A 22412-nucleotide genomic window follows, 5' to 3' on the forward strand; every position below is an offset into this window, starting at 1 on the left:
CTACCGCATCCTAACAAGCATCGCCTCAACACCCTCCAAACACTTCCTCACCTCCTCCGCCGCCCTCGCCACATACGCACCATCCACAACCCTATGATCAGCACTCCAGCTAAACACACACTCCTCCCTCTTGATCAGCTCATCGTTCTCCCCAAAGGCCGGCACCACTCTCGCTTTACCGATACCCAGAATGCCAACTTGGGGTCCAACGATGACAGGTGCCACAGCACCGCCGCCTATGCTACCAATGTTGCTGACTGTGAAGGTCGCGCCTGTGAGATCAGCGGATGAGAGTTTGCCAGCGCGTGCCAGCGAGCTGAGGCGTTGGATCTCTTGGGCTAGCGAGGCGATGCTGTGGTTTTGCACGTTCTTGATGACGGGGACGAGGAGTCCCGCGGGCGAATCCACTGCTACGCCGATGTTGTGGCTTCCCTTTAGTATGATTTGTGGCTTGTTCGGGTTCGTGGTAGTGTCGAGATGTGAGTTGAGTAGCGGGAATTGCTGGAGCGTGAGCGATACGGCCTTGATGATGATTGGCAGCGGCGTTATCCGCTCTGGCTTTTCGCGGCCTGTGTTGTACTTTTTGCGGAGTGACGTGAGCGAGCTGAAGTCTACAGCGTCGGTGTATAGGAAGTGGGGTATGGACAAAGATTTAGTCATCTGCTTGAACATGCCAGACTGGACTGGAGTCAATTGCTTGACTTGGTCCTCCATTTGTTGTGTACTCATAGGGGCTGGGTTCGAGGTTGCCGATGGTGTTGTGGTGGTTTGCTTCATCGATTCGACGTGCCGTTGTACATCATCCTTGAGTACGCGACCCTCCCGTCCTGTGCCTTCTATGTCTTCGACCTTGAGCTTGTGCTCCTTGACCATATGTCGCACAGCTGGCGTAGCGAGCGACGCATGCTTCCCTGGCTGTCTTTGTGTTGTGGATGGTTCGGATGGTAGACTCGTGCTTTGATCTGAGCCAGGCGCGTCTTCAGCCACAGCCTTTGTGTCATTCCTCCCAAGCTCGATCTCCTGTTCTTGTGGCTCTGTAGAACTTTGCGCTTTTTGTTCTTGGCTGCCGCCGCCTCCGGTGAGTAGGACCTCGTCGTCTTGTTTGCCTGATCCTCCGTTGAGCAGGGCTTCGTCGGCAGGAGAGATGTCGCTTTGAATGTCGATGTCTACTAGAGGCTTCTGGAATCAGCTCATATTCGGTAATACGTTACGAATTTCAAGCTTACCTTTCCAACCTTCGCCATGTCATCTGCCTCGTAGTACAACTTCTTGATGATGCCATCGAATCGCGAGGTGATCTGCCGGAAATTAGTCCTCGCCCTGCCTGTATCCTAGACGGCATGTACCTCGACAGATGCTTTATCCGACTGCACTTCGCAGATAGGGTCGAATTGCTCGACGCGCGCGCCGGGCTTCACGAACCATTGGATAACCTGGCATTCGGTAATACCTGGGCACAGCATGATTAGCCGCAGCCACCAGCATCTCTGACTCGCCTACTTACCTTCTCCAATATCCGCCAAAAGGTAAGGCTTGACGACCAATAGCCGCTTTGTCCCCCGGAATCCTCTTCTCTGCTCGTGTAGGCGGATGTTTGCATTCCTGGGTGCAGTAATTGACGCGCGGTGGGCGAGGTTTGGGCGCGAAAACACGCGGGATGCTTCTCTGCTGGCGAATGACTTCATGGTGGGCGTGATTTGTGTGCGGATTCTTTCTGTGAAAGAAACATCTTCATGTACTGCCGCCGAGGTTTGGTGTTGTGAACGACCAAAGCCGACAGTTACCGCAGCCGATGACACAAGTGGAAGCTGGGGTAAGCGGCTAGACAGCTTTGGGTATAGCGTTTCGCGGGTTAAGGAAACAGGGGTCCGTGTACACAATCTCGTGGGTACAACGGCATAAAGTCTCATTTTTTGGAATGACTGGAACTCTGCAGGTACATGAGATCGGAAGCTTGTGATCGTGGAGTGTCATTTCCGGTCCTTCACTACTCTGTGATGAGGAGCACTAAGTGCACACCACCTGGGCATGACGAGAGAAGACACCTCCAGCAGCCATTAACCATCTGAACGTTACTACGTGTGAGCTTGTGCAGAGTAGGAACGACCTCCATCTAAGTTCTTTCCTATGCAACACACAGGCGCTTCGGTGTACGGCCTCGGATATAACTCTATCGACCTCAGAGTGCTAATACACGTACAAGTATAAATGCTACACCGCTGGTCCCCTCCCGATCCACAGTCTGAAGCTACGGAAAGGGCCTCTCCTCTTATCTGTGTTGTTGTACTGGAACCCAGGACCTAGTGTCAACTGATTGGTGTTGAAGTACAGCCATCCATCCAAGATAGCCATAGAATCAGCATGTTGAATCATCGCGTTCCTCACCAACGTCTTTACTATATAGTCATCCGGTGGAATGAGACCAGATCCTCCAGGCGCATTGCCGTTGACTGTCATGTTGGTTTCAGACTCCAGCGTATCGACGTAGTATATCGCGTTCTGTTCACTCGCTGCGATGTATACTCGGCCGCGATCGTCAGCGGTAAAGCCAGCTTGCTCGGAACCGCATTGGCCTGGGTTTTGTACGGCGGCGAAGACTTCGGCGTCTGTCAAACTTTGGTCGACTAGAACCTCCTGAGAAATGTAATAAAATCGGCGGGAGGCTAGAACGCCCCAGTAGAAGTTGCCGGATGCTATGACCTCGTCAGTGACATGAGCACGCATAAGCTCAAGTCCACGTACCCAAGGCGATGCCATCTGCGGCAGTCGTGAGATGACCTTTTTGTGTGCCATTCCAGGTGTAGATGAGCTCGCCGCCATATGAACCGACGTACTTCTCGTCTGCTCGAACAACACTCGTATTGAACAGTCTGCGTACCGCATTGCCGTTCTCGAGATCCACCGCTAGCAACGAGCTGTTCTTGCTAGCATCAGTGATGAAAGCATATCCTTCTCGTCCACCCAATGTCGTATTGACACGCATGTCGTTCATATTCATCCGATGCGACAATAGATCCTGGGGTATCACATAGGTCTGAAGATGCTCTGCCGTCGTCTCATTGAAGCTCATGAGCTTTGCGCCTCCAAAAAGCGCATTGGTGTCTGGGCTGGCGTTGGCTGGAATCCCGCTGTCAACCACCCACAGCCTTCCGCGGTCGTCGAGAACAATGTTCTGAACGTTGATGAAGCAGGTTGCCAGATCCTGACCGGCGGTGCAATTCTGGATAGCTGCATTCGGCCATGGTTCTTCGTCGTTGTACGATGTGCAAACCACCACGTTGCTTGGTGTCTGGCCCGAGTTGCGAGGGTATGTCAGGTAGAGGTTGTGCGCGGAATCGACAGCCAGACCAGTGGAGGGCTTTTGGGAGTCGTGGATAGGTTGTAGAGGAGGGCCAACGAGTGTGAAGTCTTGGGGATAGGCACCAATGGTATATCCGGGAGCGAAAGGATGATAGTCTCCTGATGATACCTCAAAATAGTCTGATGCCAGTGAGATGGGAGCAAATCCCAACGCCAGTACTATGAATCTCATCTGGACGGTACAATAACGACCTCGCCACGTCTCGGAGGCTGCAGGGTTTCTGAGGCTATATTGAGAAAGTTGTAGCGCGCTGTTGTTCTCACAACTATGTCAGTGAACGTGAAGTTTTATGCCCAGAGATGAAGGAAGTCTCGGAGCTTCACTGGAATAACGTTTGGAGGTCCCATGGTTCCTTCCCGCGTCCGTCTGTTGAGGGGCCCGAGGGAAACCATGACCTCCGCGTTAGCTACGTGTCTATTGGTTACCAACCGCATGGGGACATGGTAAAGTCCAGGTAATCCATGAGGATAAAGAGGGGTACCTGGTTTCCCGGAGATACTGTAGGCTGTATATCGCAATACATTGATTAATGATAGGCATATACAAGTGTAAGCATTGCGCGATATTATGAACGCGTATCATCCGGTCCTCATCTCGGACGATGCAGGCGATTAGTCTTCAAGCCCAGCAGAATGACATGGGAAAGCTTAAAACAACACTTGGTGATGAAATGACATCCGGATCGTCCTAAAACTAGTCGCGGGCTGATCGATCGAGATGATGGTGCGGGAATGACGTTTTGGCGCGGAAGGAGAGGGCGCACGACCCTTCGTGATTCGCGACTGCCGAAACGCGTCTGCTAAGGAAGGCACCGCCAGCACTCACAACAAACGACACGGATAGCCATGCGTAGTTCCGATGTCCACCTACGCATTGCAAACGAAGACAATGCTACATTCAGACTCTGAGACGCCCACGCAGTTGTTACGACTAGCCGCCAAACGCGACGAACCCAAGGCCCCATTGCCCTCGAAGCAGACGAGAGACTCTCTCTGCGGTCTCGGAGCTTTCACCAAGCCGTTCACGATCAGAGAGCACTCTGGCTCGCCGTACAAAAATAAGCCCGCCACCTTCAGACCCGTACGAGTCATTGGGCGTTCCCAGCTGCCTCTGACCTTCCTCGACATTTCCGCCGACGACAACTTCGCCCCAAACAGCCTCTTCGCCGCACATATAGATATACTGGAGGATGGAGAATGTGACAGCCAAGACTATGCAGGCCCGAAGATACTCGTCGCACGCTTCGAGGCGAAGAATCTACTATACGTCATAGAGCGAGTGAAGCCACGCGTCTATAGTATATGCAAGCTTGCGGGCTGGCTCAAAGAGAAAGATGTCACAGACCTGTGGGACCCCAGAAATCTCCAGAGGCTGCCAACACGACCAGGACCAGAGACGAATGCGGCCGTACAAGGAGAATGGTGGCGACAGGCTGCTGTGGAGACGCACCCCGTGGACCTGCCACCCAGACGAGCACGAATGACGATGATGCGACCCAAGCTACAACCAGAGATAAAGAAAGAGCATGCATACCAACCGGACCTGGCTTTAGGAGCACCGGAGAGCCAGCACCTGGACACAATTCCCATGGAACTCCCTCTAGAACCCATGCCGGACGCGCCATCACCACAAGAGCAACTTGCATTGCTCGTCCAACAGTACTTGGATGCAATTTACATGTCCAAAACCTCATTGGCTTACCTAGCGAAGGGCCCAATCACTCGTATCCGGAACACGTTTACTTCAGCCGAAGAAGGAGCCCCGCCTACGCATGAACTTGTCACATTCTTAAGAACTATGCTGCTGAGTCCAAAGGCCAGCGAGAAGAAATATCACGAAAAACTACCATCCTTGATCAAGGAAATGCCGCCTGGAAGCTACTCGGATGATGAGCACGCCCCAAGTGTCAACAAGCTGAAGAAGTCAAAGAAGAAGATGAAACTTAGCCGGGAGGGTGTATACCCACAGGAGGAGGCATTCGTCAGGAAATGGTGGCAGTCGGAATTGCCAGGCGGCGACAGTACGGCTCCAGAGACTCTGGATCAGCGCATCAAGAGGCGCATTGGAGATTTGCGGGTTCGGGAGACGCTAGCTCAGTTGATTCTCATGCTCGAAATCGTTGCGCTAGAGACGCTCTCTACCCAAAAACCACCAGAGCAACAAGCTACCGCAGACGGAAGTCAAGCCCAGCCCGAGCAGCCGATGCCGAAGAAGCGCAAGAACAAGCTTGATGACATCAACCTGCAACTTGATTTGCTTCTGGACAAGCTTTGCATCTGGCACGCTACAGAAGAACTAGGTATACTGGATTTCGACGAAAAGCCGTCACGACAACATGACGGACCCGATGGATCTGGACGAAACGGTTCGAACGATCGCCTGCACAGCTTTTGCGTCGAAGTCATCATCCCCTTCTACATCAACCGATTACCAGAGCAGGCGCTCATGGTGAACAAGAAGCTGGGTGGGCCCACACATAGCTTACCGACAAAACGCAAAGCTATTAGGCCACCACTCACCTCACGCAAATCCGGCAGTTCGAAAGAACCCGAGGCAAAGAAGTCACGGCGATCATTGGCCCGGGTCGCTACCGACAACACGGGACGGACGACTGAGCGAATAACACCGTCCCTGAGCCGATCTGCCACCGATTCCGCGCTGTTAGATGGCATCAAACGAGAGGGCAGCGAGGTACCTCTCTCAGCCATACCTTTCCGACGCAGTCCATCTAAGAACGCTCGGCAATCGATGTCCCAGATCCGACATCTGCAGGGTCGACAAATTGATCTCGCGGAGCCTTCGGCTGCTGCATCAGCTAAGATAAAGCACAAGCAACGTGTGGAGGAAGATCTTCAAGAGGCTATTTTAGCTTTGAAGAAGCCCAACCGTGGACTAGCTGCTGGTGGCTATATTGCCGACATTGAGCAACGTGGTCTCGGTTTGCCCAAACAGTCGAGAAAGCCAACAGTCACTGTGAGGAAGACGATCAGAGACGTTCAGGTGTCAGCGACACCCCGGGCTGGGCGGAGGACGAATAATTTGGTTGAGCAGACGCCAACCCACCACCATTACGATCCGTTCGTTAGACCTCCCGGAGCGGAAGCGCCCCCCTCCAGAGAGTTCTGCGTGCCGTCCTCTGGAGTCCGTCCACCAGCTACAATGGTGCCGGCAACGGGCCACCGCCACACGACGGCTCGAAGTCTAGCGCAGTCCGGTATTGCCGAGACACCGTCCAAGGCGCCAAACAGCCTCCCATTCTCTACAGACTCGGTTAGGAGGAAGATCTTTGCAACCCCATTGAAGGCGACGGCGTCTTCTACTGAAGGCAGGGGTCCAGCACAATCACACGTGTTCGAAACTCCTGTCAAACCTACAGGTAGTCCGCCTCCTAATGACGCCCAATTCACACCTGCTGCGAATGCTGCCACACCTACCAAGCCCGCATCCGCAACAGCGAATAAGATCGCCCCGATCGCACTCGCATTCGCAAACAAGCATGATGCTGAGCCATCGATATACGATGCGTTGGGATGGAACGACGACGATGATGGATTTTGATATACTTACGTGAGATTGTTACATGTTGATGGCACTGAATTAGCGAGCATACGATTGATTGGCATGCATCGGAGCATTGGGCGGCGTGTTTAGTATTCTGGAATTTGCGTTGGCGTACGAGAAGATGGTGTAGTTACACGGTTCATGATTCCCCTGGGTAATTACTAAGAGGCCAGCACAGCGCAGTAAGCTCAAATATATGCTCTCGCACACGTTCCAAGCTCAGACCGCCGTGTCCCCATAAAGTGCAGACTATGCTTACTTGAAGAGGACAAGTCCGTGGTCAGCGCACGCCTGCGGTGACGATGGCTGGTCTGGGCGACCACGGAACGAAAGAGGAATTCTTTCGCGTGTCTGTGTATCGTGTCCGTGAAGCGTTCCACAGTGTTTCTTTCGGGGAATTGCATGTGCCCGCGACGCGATGCCATCGTGATCGTGTGAGGCGACAGGTACCCGTCTGTGAGGAACCAGGGATCGTCGCTATAGCGTATATTAGAGCCGGCGTCCCTTGCAGTAGACGACTCGGGCCCACGCCGGATAGGAGAGACGGCCACTCACAGGGCAGCGCACCCGTGGCCGCGATGGTAATTTGCCGGGGATCACCAACAGTCGGCCCTTAGCCTGTGCCCCTAAAGACGCCTCCAGTTGCCGGCTGGCCCATGCAGCCGTGTGTCCAAAGGCCTAATCACGCTGAAATTATGAAAATCAGAGAGACGCGCCTGGTGTCTCTCACTTCTCGAGTCCTGATTTCCCTGCCCTTACACTACCCGACTTGGATCACACAGGAAGCTCGCGTCGCCAAACCTCGGACCCCGAACATGCCCATTACTGCAGCCAAGCTAAGGTAGCCGACCCATTTGGACAACTGCAGTAGCCATGGCTGTCGCTGCGGCTTCCCGTCCTGCGCCCCATGGACAGCGCTCGCCAACCCTGAGCGATGCGGGCATGATCCTCCCCTCGTTCGAGGCCGACTTTGAGCGCGCAGCCTCTCCGCCCGTTGCTGAGCGCCCGCCCTCGCCGTCCGACCTCTATAGGCACGCAAACTCCAGCCGAGTCAGATTAAGTTCCGCACCGCAGGGCCGGCGCCGCGCCTCGCAACAGACGAAATCCCCGTCCCTATCAGCACAGTCCTCGCGCTCCACGCTGCGCAACATGCCCGACTCAGACGCGCCTACTAAGAGTGTGCCTGCCCGTGACGATGCCCTCGCTTCGTCGCCCACCATCCAGAATGCCCTGAGCCGCCATTCACCCAGCACGTGGCACGGGCAAGATCAGCACAAGATCAGCCCTACTTCCAGCTCCGTGTTCAGCGAAGACTTCGAGCACTGGCCGGGGTTTGACAGCCACGACAACTTTGAGGACAGCGGCGTGGATCTCGAAGAGCAGGAAAAGCGCAACCACACCCGTGACAGCGACGCCGGCAACGGCATGGGCAGCGAGCGGTGGCACGAGGACCGCACCAGTGGCAGTGACGACGAAGACGACCCGTACTCGTCGGCTGCACTGAGTAGGAGGGCCGAGATAATCCTGGCCAATGCGAAGAAGCGGCTGAACGTATGCGCTTCTTGATGCTGCCACACATCGGACGATTGCTAACGGGAACAGGTTATGGAAGGCAACCTCCGTGGTGCACGAGAGTCACTGGTCGTCTCACCCACGTTCCACTCGAGAAACACATCTTCCGACTTGACCTCGCATATAGCGGCCAGTCGCGACCGAGACCGACGACTGTATGCTGGCATGGGCCCGATTCCTCCGCGCATCAACTCTTATCGCCAGTCGCTCCTCACCCCGAACGGTAGCCCCAGCCATGCACGTGGGCTGAGCGAGACATCAGTGCCACTCCCTTTCACGCCTTCCTACTCGTACCTGACCCGGACTACATCCAACAAGCGCGCATCGAGTGCATTCGGCCATACCAGCGGTCCATGGTCGCCCGAGAGCTACGGCCAGGGGCGATTCCCCATCAAAGAGTCCCGAAGTGTGGAACACCTCCGCAACCCTCGCTCAACCTGGAACAGTAGCGAACGCGAGTATGCTGCAAGATCCGCCTCGAGGAGCTCACGATCCCCAACTGCTCTGGAGACTCTGCCGGAGGATGAGGACGGACAGAGGGTGCATCGCTCCACATCTGCAGCCAGTGGTCTCCGCGACCAGATGAACGATCTCAAGGGTAGAATCTCTAGTCTGAAGCTCAAGGCGCAAGAAGACCACCTCCGACGCAGAAGCATACAGAGCCTACGCGCACCGAGCCCCTTTACGTCTTCTGACACATGGCATCCAAGAAGCACATCGACAAACGCTGGTTTGGGCATCACGACAGACCCGTACGAAGAACAGGAGCGACCCTTGACCGCCACTACCACCAACTCCCAGAAGCACGGCGAGAAGCTAGTGACGCACTTCAGCAAACTAAATGGGACCAACGGACACGCGTACTCTGTCCAACCATACGACCAGGCTGAGGCTGAGTCAAACAATCCGGAAGCATACGAAGACGAAGATGCGGACGCGACAGAGGAGTCAGACTTCGTCTCGGTCAATGGAGATGACGTCCCCGATCCGGAGAGTGTATACGAGGACGCCGTCTATGAAATGCCTACCATGGAGCGACACGAGGACCGTGTAGATGCGTTCGACTACGAGACCTTCTTCTTGCACAGTGCAATGGGCACCTACAGTGTAGAAGATCGCCGATCGAGTACTAGTTCGGGCTCCTCTGCCGCAACTACGCGGCCCGTGACAGCTGTCCAGACAACGGATGAACTCGGCATTGGCGAGAAGAGAGCGTCATTCCACCAGCGGAATCCCAGCGTTGACTCAGTCTCCACTGTAGCCACGTTTGCGACTGCAGCTGAAGAACAGAACGACGACGAAGAGGAAGAGAACGAGCAGATGGATCAGTTCTCTCAGCAGATACTGTCCAACCAGAACCGATCTGTCTCGCGCCCAGGGACACAGAACGGCCTCCTCTCCCTGCGTTCTGATTCAGCAATCAACATGCGACGCGCCAATGGCTCTTCTCCGTCGCAGAGGTCACTATCACGTGGCTCGTCCTCGCCTGGAGAGCTTGCCAGCGGACTCCAAACCTCGAGGATCTACTCCATCCTCACAGAAGGCTCTAGAGACGAGCCACGGGTCGCACTCAGCGAGGAAGAGACGCAGCTCATCTACGGCCTTGCTGCGAGTATCCAGAATGTGTGCTCCAATTTACAGCACACCTACGGCGATGCCTACGAACGCAAGGCATGGCGACGAAGACTTGACGAAGCCCGCAAAATACTTAATGGCGAGGGCGAGGATGGTGCAGATGACCAATCCTTCTAATGCTCCGCACCTAGCCCTCGAACTTTCCTTTCTCAGACTTACGGTAATGTCTAACTCGACTGTAGCGGTTTAGCGTCACTCGTTTCCACCTTTTACGAGCTTACTCCCTATCATGTGTAATTTGGGACATCCCCGACTTTCTTTTCGATTTCACCATTTCCTTTGCTTTGGCAGATTTGCGGTGTCTTTTTGCAGGAGGTCACGACTTTGGAACTATAGATAATTTCTCTTATGTGTATTGATACCCGGGAGGCAGCGGCGGGGTCACAGGACTCCGGTGTATGTGGACACGTTTTTTGTTCACGCGTTTGCAAGTACTTCTTAGCTCTAGAATCTAACATGCCCATCATCCATGTACGTAGGGCTGCGAGAACCAATCTACGATCTACCAACCCAGCACGTTGGGCCTGACCGAGTGTCAAAGCCATGTCAGCGCCCGTGTCTAGAAAGCCGTCAGAAGACGGTGGAACGACGGGGTGGAGTCGGCGCGAGATTTACCCCTCCCGAGGCTGTCACGAACCTAGATCCATGGGAGGATTGCCTCCAAGTTTGGGGAGAGCGCCCCACCAAACACCGTCACGAAGGCATTGCATGCATGCAAAATACAGTCTGCTGTGCGTTGTTCATGTACCATCGTGGACAACGAGGAGCGCCGGCAGGCCTAATGCACGTCTGCGACGCGTGCAGGTTTGCCGCGCTCAGCGATGGAGCGCGATGTGTGCCGGCAGCGCGCTACGATTGGATCGCGCACGGCAACGCTGGACTGGCGGTGTAGGAGTCGGCCGTGGTAACCACTGCAACTGAAGGCTGCCAACAGCACGGATACCCACTAGAGCCTCCGCAATTGGCCCACCGCGGCGTGGCTGGGGGCGTGCTAGACAGAGAGGGATGGGTTCCGGACGGCCATGCGCTGAACTGAAGCACAACATTGAATTATCCACACGACAGGCTCATGCAATGCGCCCCGGCTCTAACCCTAAAATTTTGCCCAGCGGAATAACTCCAACCTGCCGCCCGCATCGCGCATCGACGTTTCCCTGCGTCTGATCGCATCGACACATCTCACGATAGCTGGGCCAACCCTCTGCTCAGCACACCCGCCGCCGCCCACAGCTCCGGCTGAATACCCCTCGACGAGCCACCCCTCATTTTTCAACATCTCGCCTGCGGCTGGTCCGGGCGCGTGTGTGACGACGGTGGATGAAACGAACCGCAAGCTCCAACCGGCTTGGTGCGCGCAACGACTAAAGCCTATTCGACCCCGATAACGATTGGCGTTGCGGAAACACATCCATACACACCACACAGTCCTTGTGACCACTCGCGACGCCTGCTCCCCTGCTTTCGCCTCTGACGCTCACTGAATCTGAATCTGCGCGGCGCAAGTCTCCTGCATACTCCGTGCACTCTGTACCTGCTGCGACCGCGACCGTCTTATTCGACCTGTGCCGATCGCTGGTCCTGGAGTTTTTAATATTTGGCCCGTGTAATCTGCGACGATTGCATCACCATCGTCACCTGTTGAGGGCCGCATTCCTGCCCTCGTGTACTACTAGAGCTCGCCGCATCGAGACCCTGCAGCAGCAGACCAGCACCGCGAAGGAAGTCACGCTGCACCATCCCGCCCCCGTACCGTATACGAAAACACCTGCCGCCCGCGCAATTGCAACCTCGCCGCTCCACGCTCGCGGTTTCGCACGAGCGCTCATGTGCCTACCTCCGCCCTGCTCCTTCTATTTGCGCGTCTCACACTCGCACAATGTCTCCTGTCAGCTCTCGTCGCGCCGTCGCCGCCGCGCCATCTGCGAGACCAAGGACCCTGCCGCTTTCGAGGACTGGATCGGCTGAACGCGGTTGGGACAGAAAGAGTCGGAACATGCAATCCGCGGATGTTTGCAGCTACACCGCCGGAAACACATCAGCATGGGAGTCTGAGAATGACTGGCCCATTGCTGAGTTGATAGCGGACATGTACCAGGCGCTGGATCGGCTGGAATGCCCCAGTGCTGGTCACAAGAGTTCGAGTAGAGGTTTTATCTCGGTACGACGACACTGCTTTATTTGGTCTCTTGTCCATGTTTGGTGCACGATTACCCACACTCCTTGCCAACTGCTTTCCGCATTGTTTAATTCCTGGTTCAACTTCTAACAACTATTCAGCGGCCTAATCCCATGACCCAGTTGTCGCGGTCTCCTTCATCAACCCTCGAGTCCTTCCCGGAGTCATGGAGTCCAGCCCCACGAAACTATGGATCCCCACCACCGTCGTACGATGAATCTATTGCAGATATGCCCCCAGACTATACATCCACCGATGCGCTAGCCTATGCAAAAACGCCTGATTACTTACCGTTTCCTTCTTTCCGCGCATCATCACGTTCTAGTGTTCGAAATGGTTTGCGCAAACGCAATGCTTCGTCTCCAACAACTTCATTTTTCCTTGATGTGAAATCTCCATATGTGGACATCGATTTTGGCTACAGTGAGACAGGCATCAAATCGCACGCGAAGAAGAAGGCCAAGGCAGCGGCTAAGGCTAAACCTGCAGCCGCAGCTACACCAGCAGACGATGGCAAGAAGGACGAAGAAGCCGCTGGTGGTGGCGATGGTGGGGGTGACCCGCCTGCCGATAGCGGGGCTGGAGGCGATGGTGGCGACGGGGATAAGGGGAAGAAGAAGACCAAGAAGGAGAAGGAGGAAGAGGAGCGCTTGAAGAAAGAGGAGGAGGAGCGTTTGGCGAAAGAGGAGGAAGAGCGACTGGCGAAGGAGGAAGAGGAGCGGTTGGCGAAAGAGGAGGAAGAGCGTCTAGCAAAGGAGGCTGAAGAAGAGGCCGAGCGCAAGAAGAAGGAAGAGGAGGAAGCGGCAGCTGCAGCCGCAGCAAAGCCATCGATACTAAAAGCTACAGCTGACTTGAGTTGGGGAAAGGAGCCAGCAGCAGATGACTGGGCCTCGTTTGGTGCGGCCGCTCCCGGCAAGAAGAAGAAGGGCAAAAAGGGGAAGGTGTGTCATTTCGGCTTTTTAGTTACACATAGCAGCACGCTAACTCACGATAGACGGCCGAGCCCGCACCCCCGCCTCCTCCTGATCCTCCAGCGGAACCGCCGACAACATTCGACGATATTAACCTGGACGAAGGAAGTGCACCAAAGATTGACATGAATTTCAGTGATACGGGCGCATCAAAATCTGGATTTGGACTTCCCGGGCTTGGCAACTGGACCTCCGGCTGGGGCTCATCGAACAAAGACGCGACTGCAGAAGGCGACAACCCTTGGGGCTCAGATAAAAAGAAGAAGGAGGAAGGATTCGACTTCGATTTTGACGCGTTCAAGAGTCCCCCGGCTGAGGACAAACCTGCTGATGATGATGGCTGGGGCGGTTTACTCGCTTCCAAGACCAAGAAGAAGAGCAAGAAAGGGGCTCTGATTGATGACAGTGTGCCAGAGGTACCTCCGCCGCCACCAGAGCCTGAGAAGAAAGAGGAAGACGATTCATGGGGTGCATTCAGCTTTGGCGCCACCAAGGACAAGAAGAAAAAGAAGAAGGGCGCAATCGAAGAAGAGCCTCCGGCACCTGAACCAGAACCAGAACCTGTCGTCGAGGCTGAGCCGTCGCCTGCCAAAGAGGAGGACCCATGGGGTGGTGGTTGGGGAGCGGCTGCTGCTGCTGGCACCAAGAAGAAGAAAGGTAAGAAGGGAGCCAAGGAAGAACCTCCACCTCCCGAGCCGGAAGCCGAACCTGAACCGGTACCTGAACCAGAGCCGGAGCCCCCGAAAGAACCAGAGCCAGTCGTAGATCCTTACGCAGGACTCAGCAAGTCACAGGCAAAGAAGCTCAAAACCAAGTTGGACAAAGAGGCTAAGCAGAAAGAGGAAGAAGATGCCAAGCGCGCGAAAGAGGAAGAGGAAGCTGCTGAGATCAGGCGACAGGAAGAGGAAGAGGCAGAACGTATACGCTTAGAAGAGGAGGAAGCCGAGCTGAAGAAGATGGAGGAAGAAGAAGCCGCCGCTGCTGCTGCTGAAGCCGAGAAGGCTAAGCAGAAAGACGACACCTGGGGCGATTGGGGTGGTGCAGCTCCGACAACTACCAAGAAGAAGAAGAAGGGCAAGAAAGGCGCAGAGGAAGAAATTCCGCCACCGCCACCACCCCCTCCTGAGCCTGAAGCTGAGCCTGAGCCCGCCCCGGCTGAGGAAAGACCAGTTGATCCGTGGGATGAGTGGGGCTCAACACCCCCTGCTGCTGTCAAGAAAATGAAGAAGAGCAAGAAGGGTGTGCTTATCGAACCTGTCGTCGAAGAGCCGCCGCCACCACCGGAACCTGAGCCTGCGCCAGCACAAGAGGACGAGAAGGGCACCGACTGGGGCCTGAGTTCGATATGGGGCGGAGGAAAGAAGAAGAAGAAGAGCAGCAAATCCGTCGAACTGGACTCGCTTCCCGCACCTAGCCCAGAGCCCATCATCGAAGAACTCGCTTCCGTTCACCAGCCCGAAGACGTCGAAGAGCCCAAGGAAGACGAATCCGACGATTGGGGCGCGCCATCTTGGAGCAAGAAGAAGAACAAGGACCCAAAGAAGGATGCCCCAGAGGAAGTTATCGAGGATACCAGTACGCCCGTTCAGAAACCCGACGAGGATGATCCTTGGGGTAGCGCAGCCTTCAACATTGGCAAGAAGTCAAAGAAGAGCAAGAAGGGCCTAGTTCCACCGAACGTGCCGACACCGCCGGGAGAATTCGAGTCAGAGTTTCCGGCGCCGAAAGAAATCGAAGCACCTCCACCAGCTGAAGACGAAGACATCTGGGGTGCTCCTGCTACTGTCACCAAGAAGAAGAAGAGTAAGACTGTCAGTAGCCTGCTCAGCAAATTCGAACCCGAAAGCTCTCCGCCAAAATCGACAAACGATACTTTCGAGGATCTTATCTCGCTCGACGACCCACCACCACCGCCTCCTGAGCCAGAACCAGTAGTGGAAGAAGCTCCAGCGCCAGTCGAGGAAAAGAAAAAGAGCAAGAAAGAGAAAGAGACGAAGTCGAGCAGCATCTTCGGCTCCTTCGGTGGCTCCAAGAAGCCGAAGAACGAGACACCTACAGAGAAGAGAGTGCGAGAGAGGAAGGAGAGGAAAGAACGAGAAGAGCAGGAGCGTCTGGAGAAGGAGGCTGCTGAGAAAGAGGAGGAAGAGCGTCTGGCCCGTGAAGCTGAAGAGGCGGCGGCTGAACAGGCGCGTATTGAGGCCGAAGAAGCTGAGGCGGCACGGATCTTGGCAGAGGAAGAGGAAGAGAAGAAGAGGAAAGAGGAGGAGTCAGCAGCATCCAAGCTGGCAGGTTGGGGCGCCAGCATTTGGGGCTCTTCAAAGAAGAAGACGGAAACCCCGAGGGAGAGACGAGCCCGCGAGAAGAAAGAGGAGGAAGAACGCTTAGCGAAAGAAGCTGCCGAACAAGCGGAGAAGGAGCGTCTCGAGCAAGAAGAGCAAGAACGTCTTCAGCGCGAAGAAGAGGAGCGCCTGGAACAGGAACGCCTCGAGCGCGAGGAGCAGGAGCGTATTGAGGCAGAAGAAGCTGAGCGTGCTGCTGAAGAAGAACGACTTCGTATCGAAGCTGAGGAAGCTGAAAGAGCTCGCATTGCGGCCGAAGAAGAAGAAGCGCGTCGCATAGCTGAAGAAGAGGCTAAAGCAAGTTCTGGATGGGGCATGTTTGGTCTGGGCAAGAAGAAGGAGTCGACCAAGGCGAGGCGTGAGCGGGAGGCCAAGGAAAAGAAGGCAGCTGAAGAGAAGGAGCGACTTGAGCGTGAAGCCAGAGAAGCTGCTGAAGCTGAAGCAGCTGCCGCCGCCGAGGCCGAAGCCGCTGAAGCCGCCGAGGCGGAGAGGGTTGCGAAGGAGGCGGAAGAGGCCGAGTTTGCTCGTATTGCTGCTGAGCAGGATATGGTACTCGAGCCTGAGCCAGCCCCGAAAGAAAAGAAGAAGAAAAAGAAGAGAGGCGTTGTTGAAGAACTTCCACCGCCTCCGCCGCCCCCACCCGCCGAGCCTACGAATGACGACGAACTGTTCGATCTGATCAAGGATGAAGACGCAGGTGAGCTCTTGGCCGAGCTCGAGAAGCCTACCAGGAAGGAGGAGAAGGAAGCAGCTAGCGGTTGGGGCAGTGCGTGGGGTATCTCTCTGCGCAAGACCAAGCCTGAACAGCCAAAGCCCAGCGTCTGGGATGAACCAGAACCGGAGCCAGAGCCGGAGCCAGAACCCGAGGTTGAGGAACCCGAGCCTGAACCGGAAGCTGAACCTGAGCCAGAACCCGAACCCGAGCCAGAACCAGAACCTGTCAAACTCACTCCTAAGGAGGAGCGCAGACTCAAGAAGTCCAAGAAGCATCGGCATGTGGAACCAGAGCCAGAGCCGGAACCAGCCCCAGAGCCGGAGGTTGAAGAGGCCCCTCCAGAGCCAGAACCTGAGCCAGAACCGGAGGTGGTCGTCGTTGAAAAGCCCAAGAAGAAGCTGTCCTCCAAGGAAAAGAAGAAGCTGGAAGAGGAGAAACTCAAGGAGGAGAAACGGCTGAAGAAGTTAAAGAAGGCCGGGAAGCTAGTCGAAGCTCCTATTGTGATTCCTGAACCCGATCCAGAGCCTGAAGTACCTGCCGAGAGATCCCCTCCTGCACCTGGTGCATTCCCCGATGACGAGGGCGATACGATGGACTTCCATGATGCAGAGGATGCAGCGCCGCCAGAAGAGCCTGAACCGGAGCCTGAGCCTGAACCAGCCGCCGAACCAGAACCGGAGCCTGAACCAGCACCAGTGCCTGGACCTTCTATTCTTTCTGAGCTGAAGAAGTTGAAGAAGACCAAGAAGAGCAGCAAATCGAGAGGGTTTAGTTTCGACGACCCGCCGCCGCCGCCGCCTCCCGAGCCAGAACCAATCGTCGAGGAACCAGAGCCAGAGCCAGAACCAGAACCAGAGCCGGAGGCTGAACCTGAGCCTGAACCGGAAGCTGAACCAGAACCGGAAATGGAGCCAGAGCCAGAGCCAGAGCCTGTTAAACTCACCCCCAAGGAGGAGCGGAGACTCAAGAAGTCGAAGAAGAGTAGCAAGACAAGGACGCGTCAGCCAGAACCTGAACCTGAACCTGAGCCTGAACCCATTATCGAAGAAGCGCCTGAAGAAGCAGACCCTGACATGGACGACGACGAGGAAGCTCCCGAAAAGCTTCCTACACCACCTCCAGAAGTTGCGCCTGAGCCTCCGTCGGAGTCTCCAAGAAAAGAGCGTGTCAAGCTAGGTCGCAGCGCTACCACGGCCGCTGGAGGATGGGGCTTATTTGGTGCGGCCAAGACTAAGACCAGAAGGGTGTCTGGTGGTGAAGACGGCGCCGGCCTTCCCGATCGCACAAAGTCTGTACGAACCTCGTCCACTCGGGACAATGACATCAAGTCACGTTCATCAGGCTCGGACAAGGTGCACTCATCCAAGCCAACGGTTTCACGGTCCAAAACGGCCCGCGCTGGTACTGGGCTAGGTGCCATGTTTGGTGTTGCTCCGCCCCCGCCTTCACGATCAAAGTCACATCGCACACCCAAGACGACGTCGCGCCGACCCTCAATCGACCAGGACGCTGCTATGATGTCGCCGCCACAAACAGATACTGATGCGCGGGTCTCTTCAAAGGCCGCCAAGGTCATGGGCATGAAAAGCTCGTCGCGCAGGACCAGCACTCGGGACGCCAGAGATAAGGGCTTCCGTCGAGGTGAGCCGTTCGCCGCTAAGCACGATGCGCCTGTCATTGGCCGGCGCAGCCGTAAGCAAACATTTGAAGCTAACCCTATGGCAGCTGTTCCAGACCCGTATCCTATTGACGACGACCAAGATCTTGACGATGAGTCTCCTCCCCCAGCTTCTCGTCCAGAGCCATCGCGTCGCAAATCCAAGCGCGACTCTGCGCAACCCCTTGAACCCTTGACTGCACCGCCTAGCGCTGACGATCCCATCGTCGTCGACCCCATGGACATGGACCCTGCCCCAGCTGAGGCTGAGCGGCCCCGCCGCGAACGTGAGCGGGAGCGACCTCGTCGTCCGCGCGGCAACTCGGATGCCATGGGCACGCTTGCTGGTGTCGCAGGTACTGCTGCCGCAGTGAAGGGCTTTAAGGGAATGTTTGGCCTTGGTCGCAAGAAGGCTGCGCCGGAAGAAGCGCCCCGCGAGCGCCGCCGGACCGCCTACGAGACCGAAGACGAGCGCAGGCATCGCAAGCGATCGACGACCCGTGGAGGCGCAACAGAGGACGAGGCGAAGCGGCTGCGACACGAGCGCCGCAGTCTGCGCCATCCACCTCCTGAAGACGTTATGATGTCAGGCGCAAATGGCACCCCTGAGGACTACGATGCTGAGCGAGAGGCTCGACGAGCTGAGCGTAGATCCAAACGCGATGGAGACAAAGGAGCCCGGCGCGCTGAGCTCGAAGAGGCAGAGGCCAAGGCAGAGCGCCGTCGCGAACGTGAGCGCGAGAACGAGCGTGCGACTCTTGCGGAGAAGAAGGCCCGTCAGATGGCTGAGTTGGAGCGTCGCAACCAGGAGGCCGAGGAACAACTGCGTCGCATGGCCGAGAAGGAGGAGCGGAAGAAGGCACGAGGCGAGCGCAAACCGCCCTCCGACGAACGAGAGCGCGAGAAGCGTTCTTCGCGCCGCAAAGACAAGGACCGCGAAGAGCCCCGCCCAAAGACCGAACGCCGTCGAACAGTGCACGTAGACGAAGACGCAGAACGTCGCCGTCGTCACGAAGAGCGCCGCGCCGCCAGACGCAACTCCGAATACCCCGTCGCAGCCAGCGGCGAGCCCATCACCGACTACTTCGACGAGCGCAACGGCGGGGCCCGCAAACACCGCAGTTCGCGCCAGGCCCGCGACGAGGAAGAAAACATGCCATACAGCAACAACAAGAGCGGCGACAAGACCTCGTCATGGGTGGAATCCCTCTCCAACGAGCCACCCCTCCCTCCCCCCATCTCCGAAACCGTCCTCGACCCCGCCCCCGGCGCGCGCGAGACCCCCGAAGAAGACGAGGAAACCTTCTCGCAAGACGAAGACATCCGCCTGCGCATCGCCGGCCGCAAGGGACCCAAGCGCGATAAAGAACGTGCCGAGCGCCGCAAGGCAGAGGACAAGGAACGCGATCGCGATAGGACGCACAAGCACAGTCGCCGGGCTACACACTACGAAGGCATGAAGACGGTTGATGACGACAGAGAGCGCAAGAGGGCGTCCCGCCGCACAAGCTACGTGCCTGCGTACGAAGAGCCGCCTGTGCGCACCTGGGATGGCAGACCGGCTGTTGATGGTGGTGCCCCGGCTGTCAAGCGGGGAAGCTGGTTTAAGAAGATGTTTTAAGCCGCGCTTTTCTTCTCTTCTTCTTCTTGCTCACAACCTTTTTGGTTAACGATGGACTGTTGGTTTACGATGTAATATGGGTTTTACGAACGATTATCTTGGATGTGTATATGTTTTGGAATGTTTTGGATTTTGTTTTGGGATTATGGGATGATGACAGCGATGCGACAGCGTGGTTTGGATCTCTTGCTTGATTAGCATTGCGTGGCGCTTTTTGATTCGTTCTCTCGATCTTTTCTTGTTTACTTTACTTACTTACTTTACTTCATGAGAACTACTTTATCTTCTTCATTGCTTCCTTCGGTCTATCTTTTTTCTTTCTTTTGGCACTTTTCAGCGACGCTACCTTTCTGTGATATCCTGGGTTAGCTTTCTGTGGGTATTCACTGGACAGGAGGCGGATGAATGGGATGTGTAGGAAAGTCAGATAGATACCCCTCTCTTTTAGTAGTTCTTCAATACTAGCAATCTTTGCAATTGCACATCAATCCTGCCAGTGTACATGTGAGATTTCGACTATTTCAGGTATCATGCAACTCATAATCTGCATTGTTTGATCATCGTTTGGTACATCAGATACTGCTTTAACACCCAGCCATGACGCCTATCGCCAAACCCATGCTAGTTCCTCTCGGATGCTATAAACTACTCGTGCCTCCATCTTCCTAAACATGCTTCCCACCCCTCACCCATCCATCTGTACAATAGTGAAACGGCCGTTATAGGCCCATTTGTCACAGCTGCACAACGGCACCCTCAACGCCTTCCTGAGTCTCCATATCATCGTCGTCCTCATCATCTTCCAGATCCTCATCTTCCTCCTCAAACCCAGTCTCCATCTTAAGCGTCTTGAGCCTGTCTTTCATCTCGTCTTTTTTATCTGCCTGCCACCGCGCCAGCGCTGCTGCAGAGTGTACTTTGAAGCCGAAAACGCGGGGCTCGTACCGCCGTTGCGATTTCGGTGGCAGCATTGCAGGGTAGACTTGGAAGAGGATGTTGTGGAAGGACGTGCCGAAGTAGGCGCCGTCGATTACGGCGTGGCGGGAGGATTTGGGGTTGTAGAGGTCTTCGCAGCGGGCGCAGTAGAGTTTTACGGGGGAGGCGTTGGGGACGTCGGATTGACCCATGGGGAGGAGGGGTTGCGATTCGCACATTACGCGGGGGCATTTGCCGAAGTCTGACTTTTTGAACTTCTCAAGCTGAGTGGATTGTTAGTGGTGGGCGCGAGGCATAGGATATGAGCGCCTGACGTACCATCTTGGCAAGACCCCTGGTTGTGACGATGTATCGTGCGTGGACGAGTCCGTAGAGATGCCGTGCCGACTTCTCGATCTGTTCCCGCATATCGTCGTCGCAGTCGAAGTCGAACACGTCCGTGACGAGATCGAGTGCATATTGGTAGTACTGGACTTCGGTGTTCAGGCCCGTTAGGTTGAAGCGATCGGTGAGGTATTCTTCGTCAATCTCGCAGAAGTATTCGTTTCCTCGAGAGGATATGAACTACCTTTTTATTAGCCTGCGTTGAAATGAATAGCTGCATCTTCTCTTCTACGCTGTCGTGATCCTCCCACCAGTCGGACCACCACTCGCTCTGCATGAGCATGAGCGGGCCCCATTTGGCCGAGAAGATAGTATAGTCTCCATCCACGTTGAATGAATGGGGGCACCTCAGCGTGGAGATATAGCCGTCTTCGCCGCAGTCACCGCTGGCGCATGGTCAGACGCGTCCTGCAATGAAGGGCCGGCAGACCATACCACGCCATGAGGAACCTATAGTTCCACCCCGACTCCCCCAAAGTTGACCCCCCCAAAGTTTGTGGAGGCATGACCAGCGATCAAAGAATACCGGTGTTGGTGATGTATGGAGTTCAGGTACTCACCCAGTCTCGCCAGTAGCTTGTGTAGTCGCTATCCGTGTCGCTGTTGAAGTCGTCCATGTTTGCGCTTGCTCTCGGCGACGATATCCGCGTGGGGTTTCGGCGTTCGTATGTCTTGTTTGTAGGCTGCGACCACCGGCGGGGTGGGGCGGTGCGATCAGGCGCAAGCTCGGGTCGGGACGCAGTTGCGGAGTGAATTGCGCGCCCACCTAGTGGGATGGCAGTCGTCGCATCCCACCCTCCGCTGCTTGTTTCTCCGCTCCGGTCGCGCTAGCTGCTTGGGCCGCGTCCCATCAGCACAACAACCCCAGACTTCTCTGTCTTTCGCGCCCGAGCCTAAGAGGTCTTTTTGCGTACTTTAGTTATATATATTAAAAGAAGAGATATTTAGTAATAGTAGTTTACTAAGCTATTTATCTAAAGTAGTTATCTCTATATATACTTATAGTAGTAAAGAATAACTTTATAATAAATGCGTAATAAGTTATTATAATAAGTTTTATAATAGCTTATAAAGTAGAGATAGCTTATACTATAAAACTAAATATAAAGCCTAACTAGCTTATATATAAAGGCTTCTCTACTATTACTTCTTCTACCTCTTTATTATAATTATAAGTATAATAATTCTCTTTAACTACTTTAACTACTATTCTCTTATTATTAATAATACTTAGGTAGCTTATTTTACTTTTTTAGTCTTTTCTTTACTTTTTAAATATAGAATTATCTATTATATAGCTTTATTTCTTAAAGAACTTAGTAACTTATACTATAAAGAAAAGAAGTAAATAAAACGTATACTTAAAATAAAAGTAGCTATCTTTTTATTTAAGAAGCTTAATAATAGTATATAATTTACTTAAGTAATAGCGTAAAGTTACTAATATTTTAGTTCTTAGCTTCTCTAAGTTCTATACTAATAAG

The 22412-nt window shown here is 54.9% G+C and overlaps 6 protein-coding genes across 6 annotated transcripts; 3 read left to right on the forward strand and 3 right to left on the reverse strand.

Moving 5' to 3' along the window:
- On the reverse strand, positions 1 to 1685 carry J4E93_007850 (uncharacterized protein; the record flags this gene model as incomplete). Its single annotated transcript, XM_049345754.1, has 4 exons — positions 1 to 1179; positions 1227 to 1298; positions 1347 to 1450; positions 1505 to 1685. 4 exons carry the CDS (start codon positions 1683 to 1685, stop codon positions 1 to 3), a joined length of 1536 nt encoding a protein of 511 aa, XP_049197281.1.
- A 526-nt stretch (positions 1686 to 2211) lies between these two features.
- On the reverse strand, positions 2212 to 3532 carry J4E93_007851 (uncharacterized protein; the record flags this gene model as incomplete). Its single annotated transcript, XM_049345755.1, has 2 exons — positions 2212 to 2693; positions 2743 to 3532. The coding sequence occupies 2 exons, from the start codon at positions 3530 to 3532 to the stop codon at positions 2212 to 2214; spliced, it is 1272 nt and encodes a 423-aa protein (XP_049197282.1).
- Positions 3533 to 4249: 717 nt separating this feature from the next.
- J4E93_007852 (uncharacterized protein) lies at positions 4250 to 6919 on the forward strand (the record flags this gene model as incomplete). Its single annotated transcript, XM_049345756.1, has 1 exon — positions 4250 to 6919. One exon carries the CDS (start codon positions 4250 to 4252, stop codon positions 6917 to 6919), a length of 2670 nt encoding a protein of 889 aa, XP_049197283.1.
- An 876-nt stretch (positions 6920 to 7795) lies between these two features.
- J4E93_007853 (uncharacterized protein) lies at positions 7796 to 10246 on the forward strand (the record flags this gene model as incomplete). The annotated part of the gene is made up of 2 exons (XM_049345757.1): positions 7796 to 8473; positions 8525 to 10246. The coding sequence occupies 2 exons, from the start codon at positions 7796 to 7798 to the stop codon at positions 10244 to 10246; spliced, it is 2400 nt and encodes a 799-aa protein (XP_049197284.1).
- A 1759-nt stretch (positions 10247 to 12005) lies between these two features.
- Positions 12006 to 19608, forward strand: J4E93_007854 (uncharacterized protein; the record flags this gene model as incomplete). Its single annotated transcript, XM_049345758.1, has 3 exons — positions 12006 to 12264; positions 12738 to 13246; positions 13300 to 19608. 3 exons carry the CDS (start codon positions 12006 to 12008, stop codon positions 19606 to 19608), a joined length of 7077 nt encoding a protein of 2358 aa, XP_049197285.1.
- Positions 19609 to 20342: 734 nt separating this feature from the next.
- CKB2 (casein kinase 2 regulatory subunit) lies at positions 20343 to 21545 on the reverse strand (the record flags this gene model as incomplete). The annotated part of the gene is made up of 3 exons (XM_049345759.1): positions 20343 to 20807; positions 20863 to 21108; positions 21489 to 21545. 3 exons carry the CDS (start codon positions 21543 to 21545, stop codon positions 20343 to 20345), a joined length of 768 nt encoding a protein of 255 aa, XP_049197286.1.
- Positions 21546 to 22412: the final 867 nt, after the last annotated feature.

Source organism: Alternaria ventricosa, assembly GCF_023758065.1.
Source record: "Alternaria ventricosa strain BMP 2768 chromosome Unknown scaffold_14, whole genome shotgun sequence".
NCBI classification, from domain to species: Eukaryota; Fungi; Ascomycota; class Dothideomycetes; order Pleosporales; family Pleosporaceae; genus Alternaria; species Alternaria ventricosa.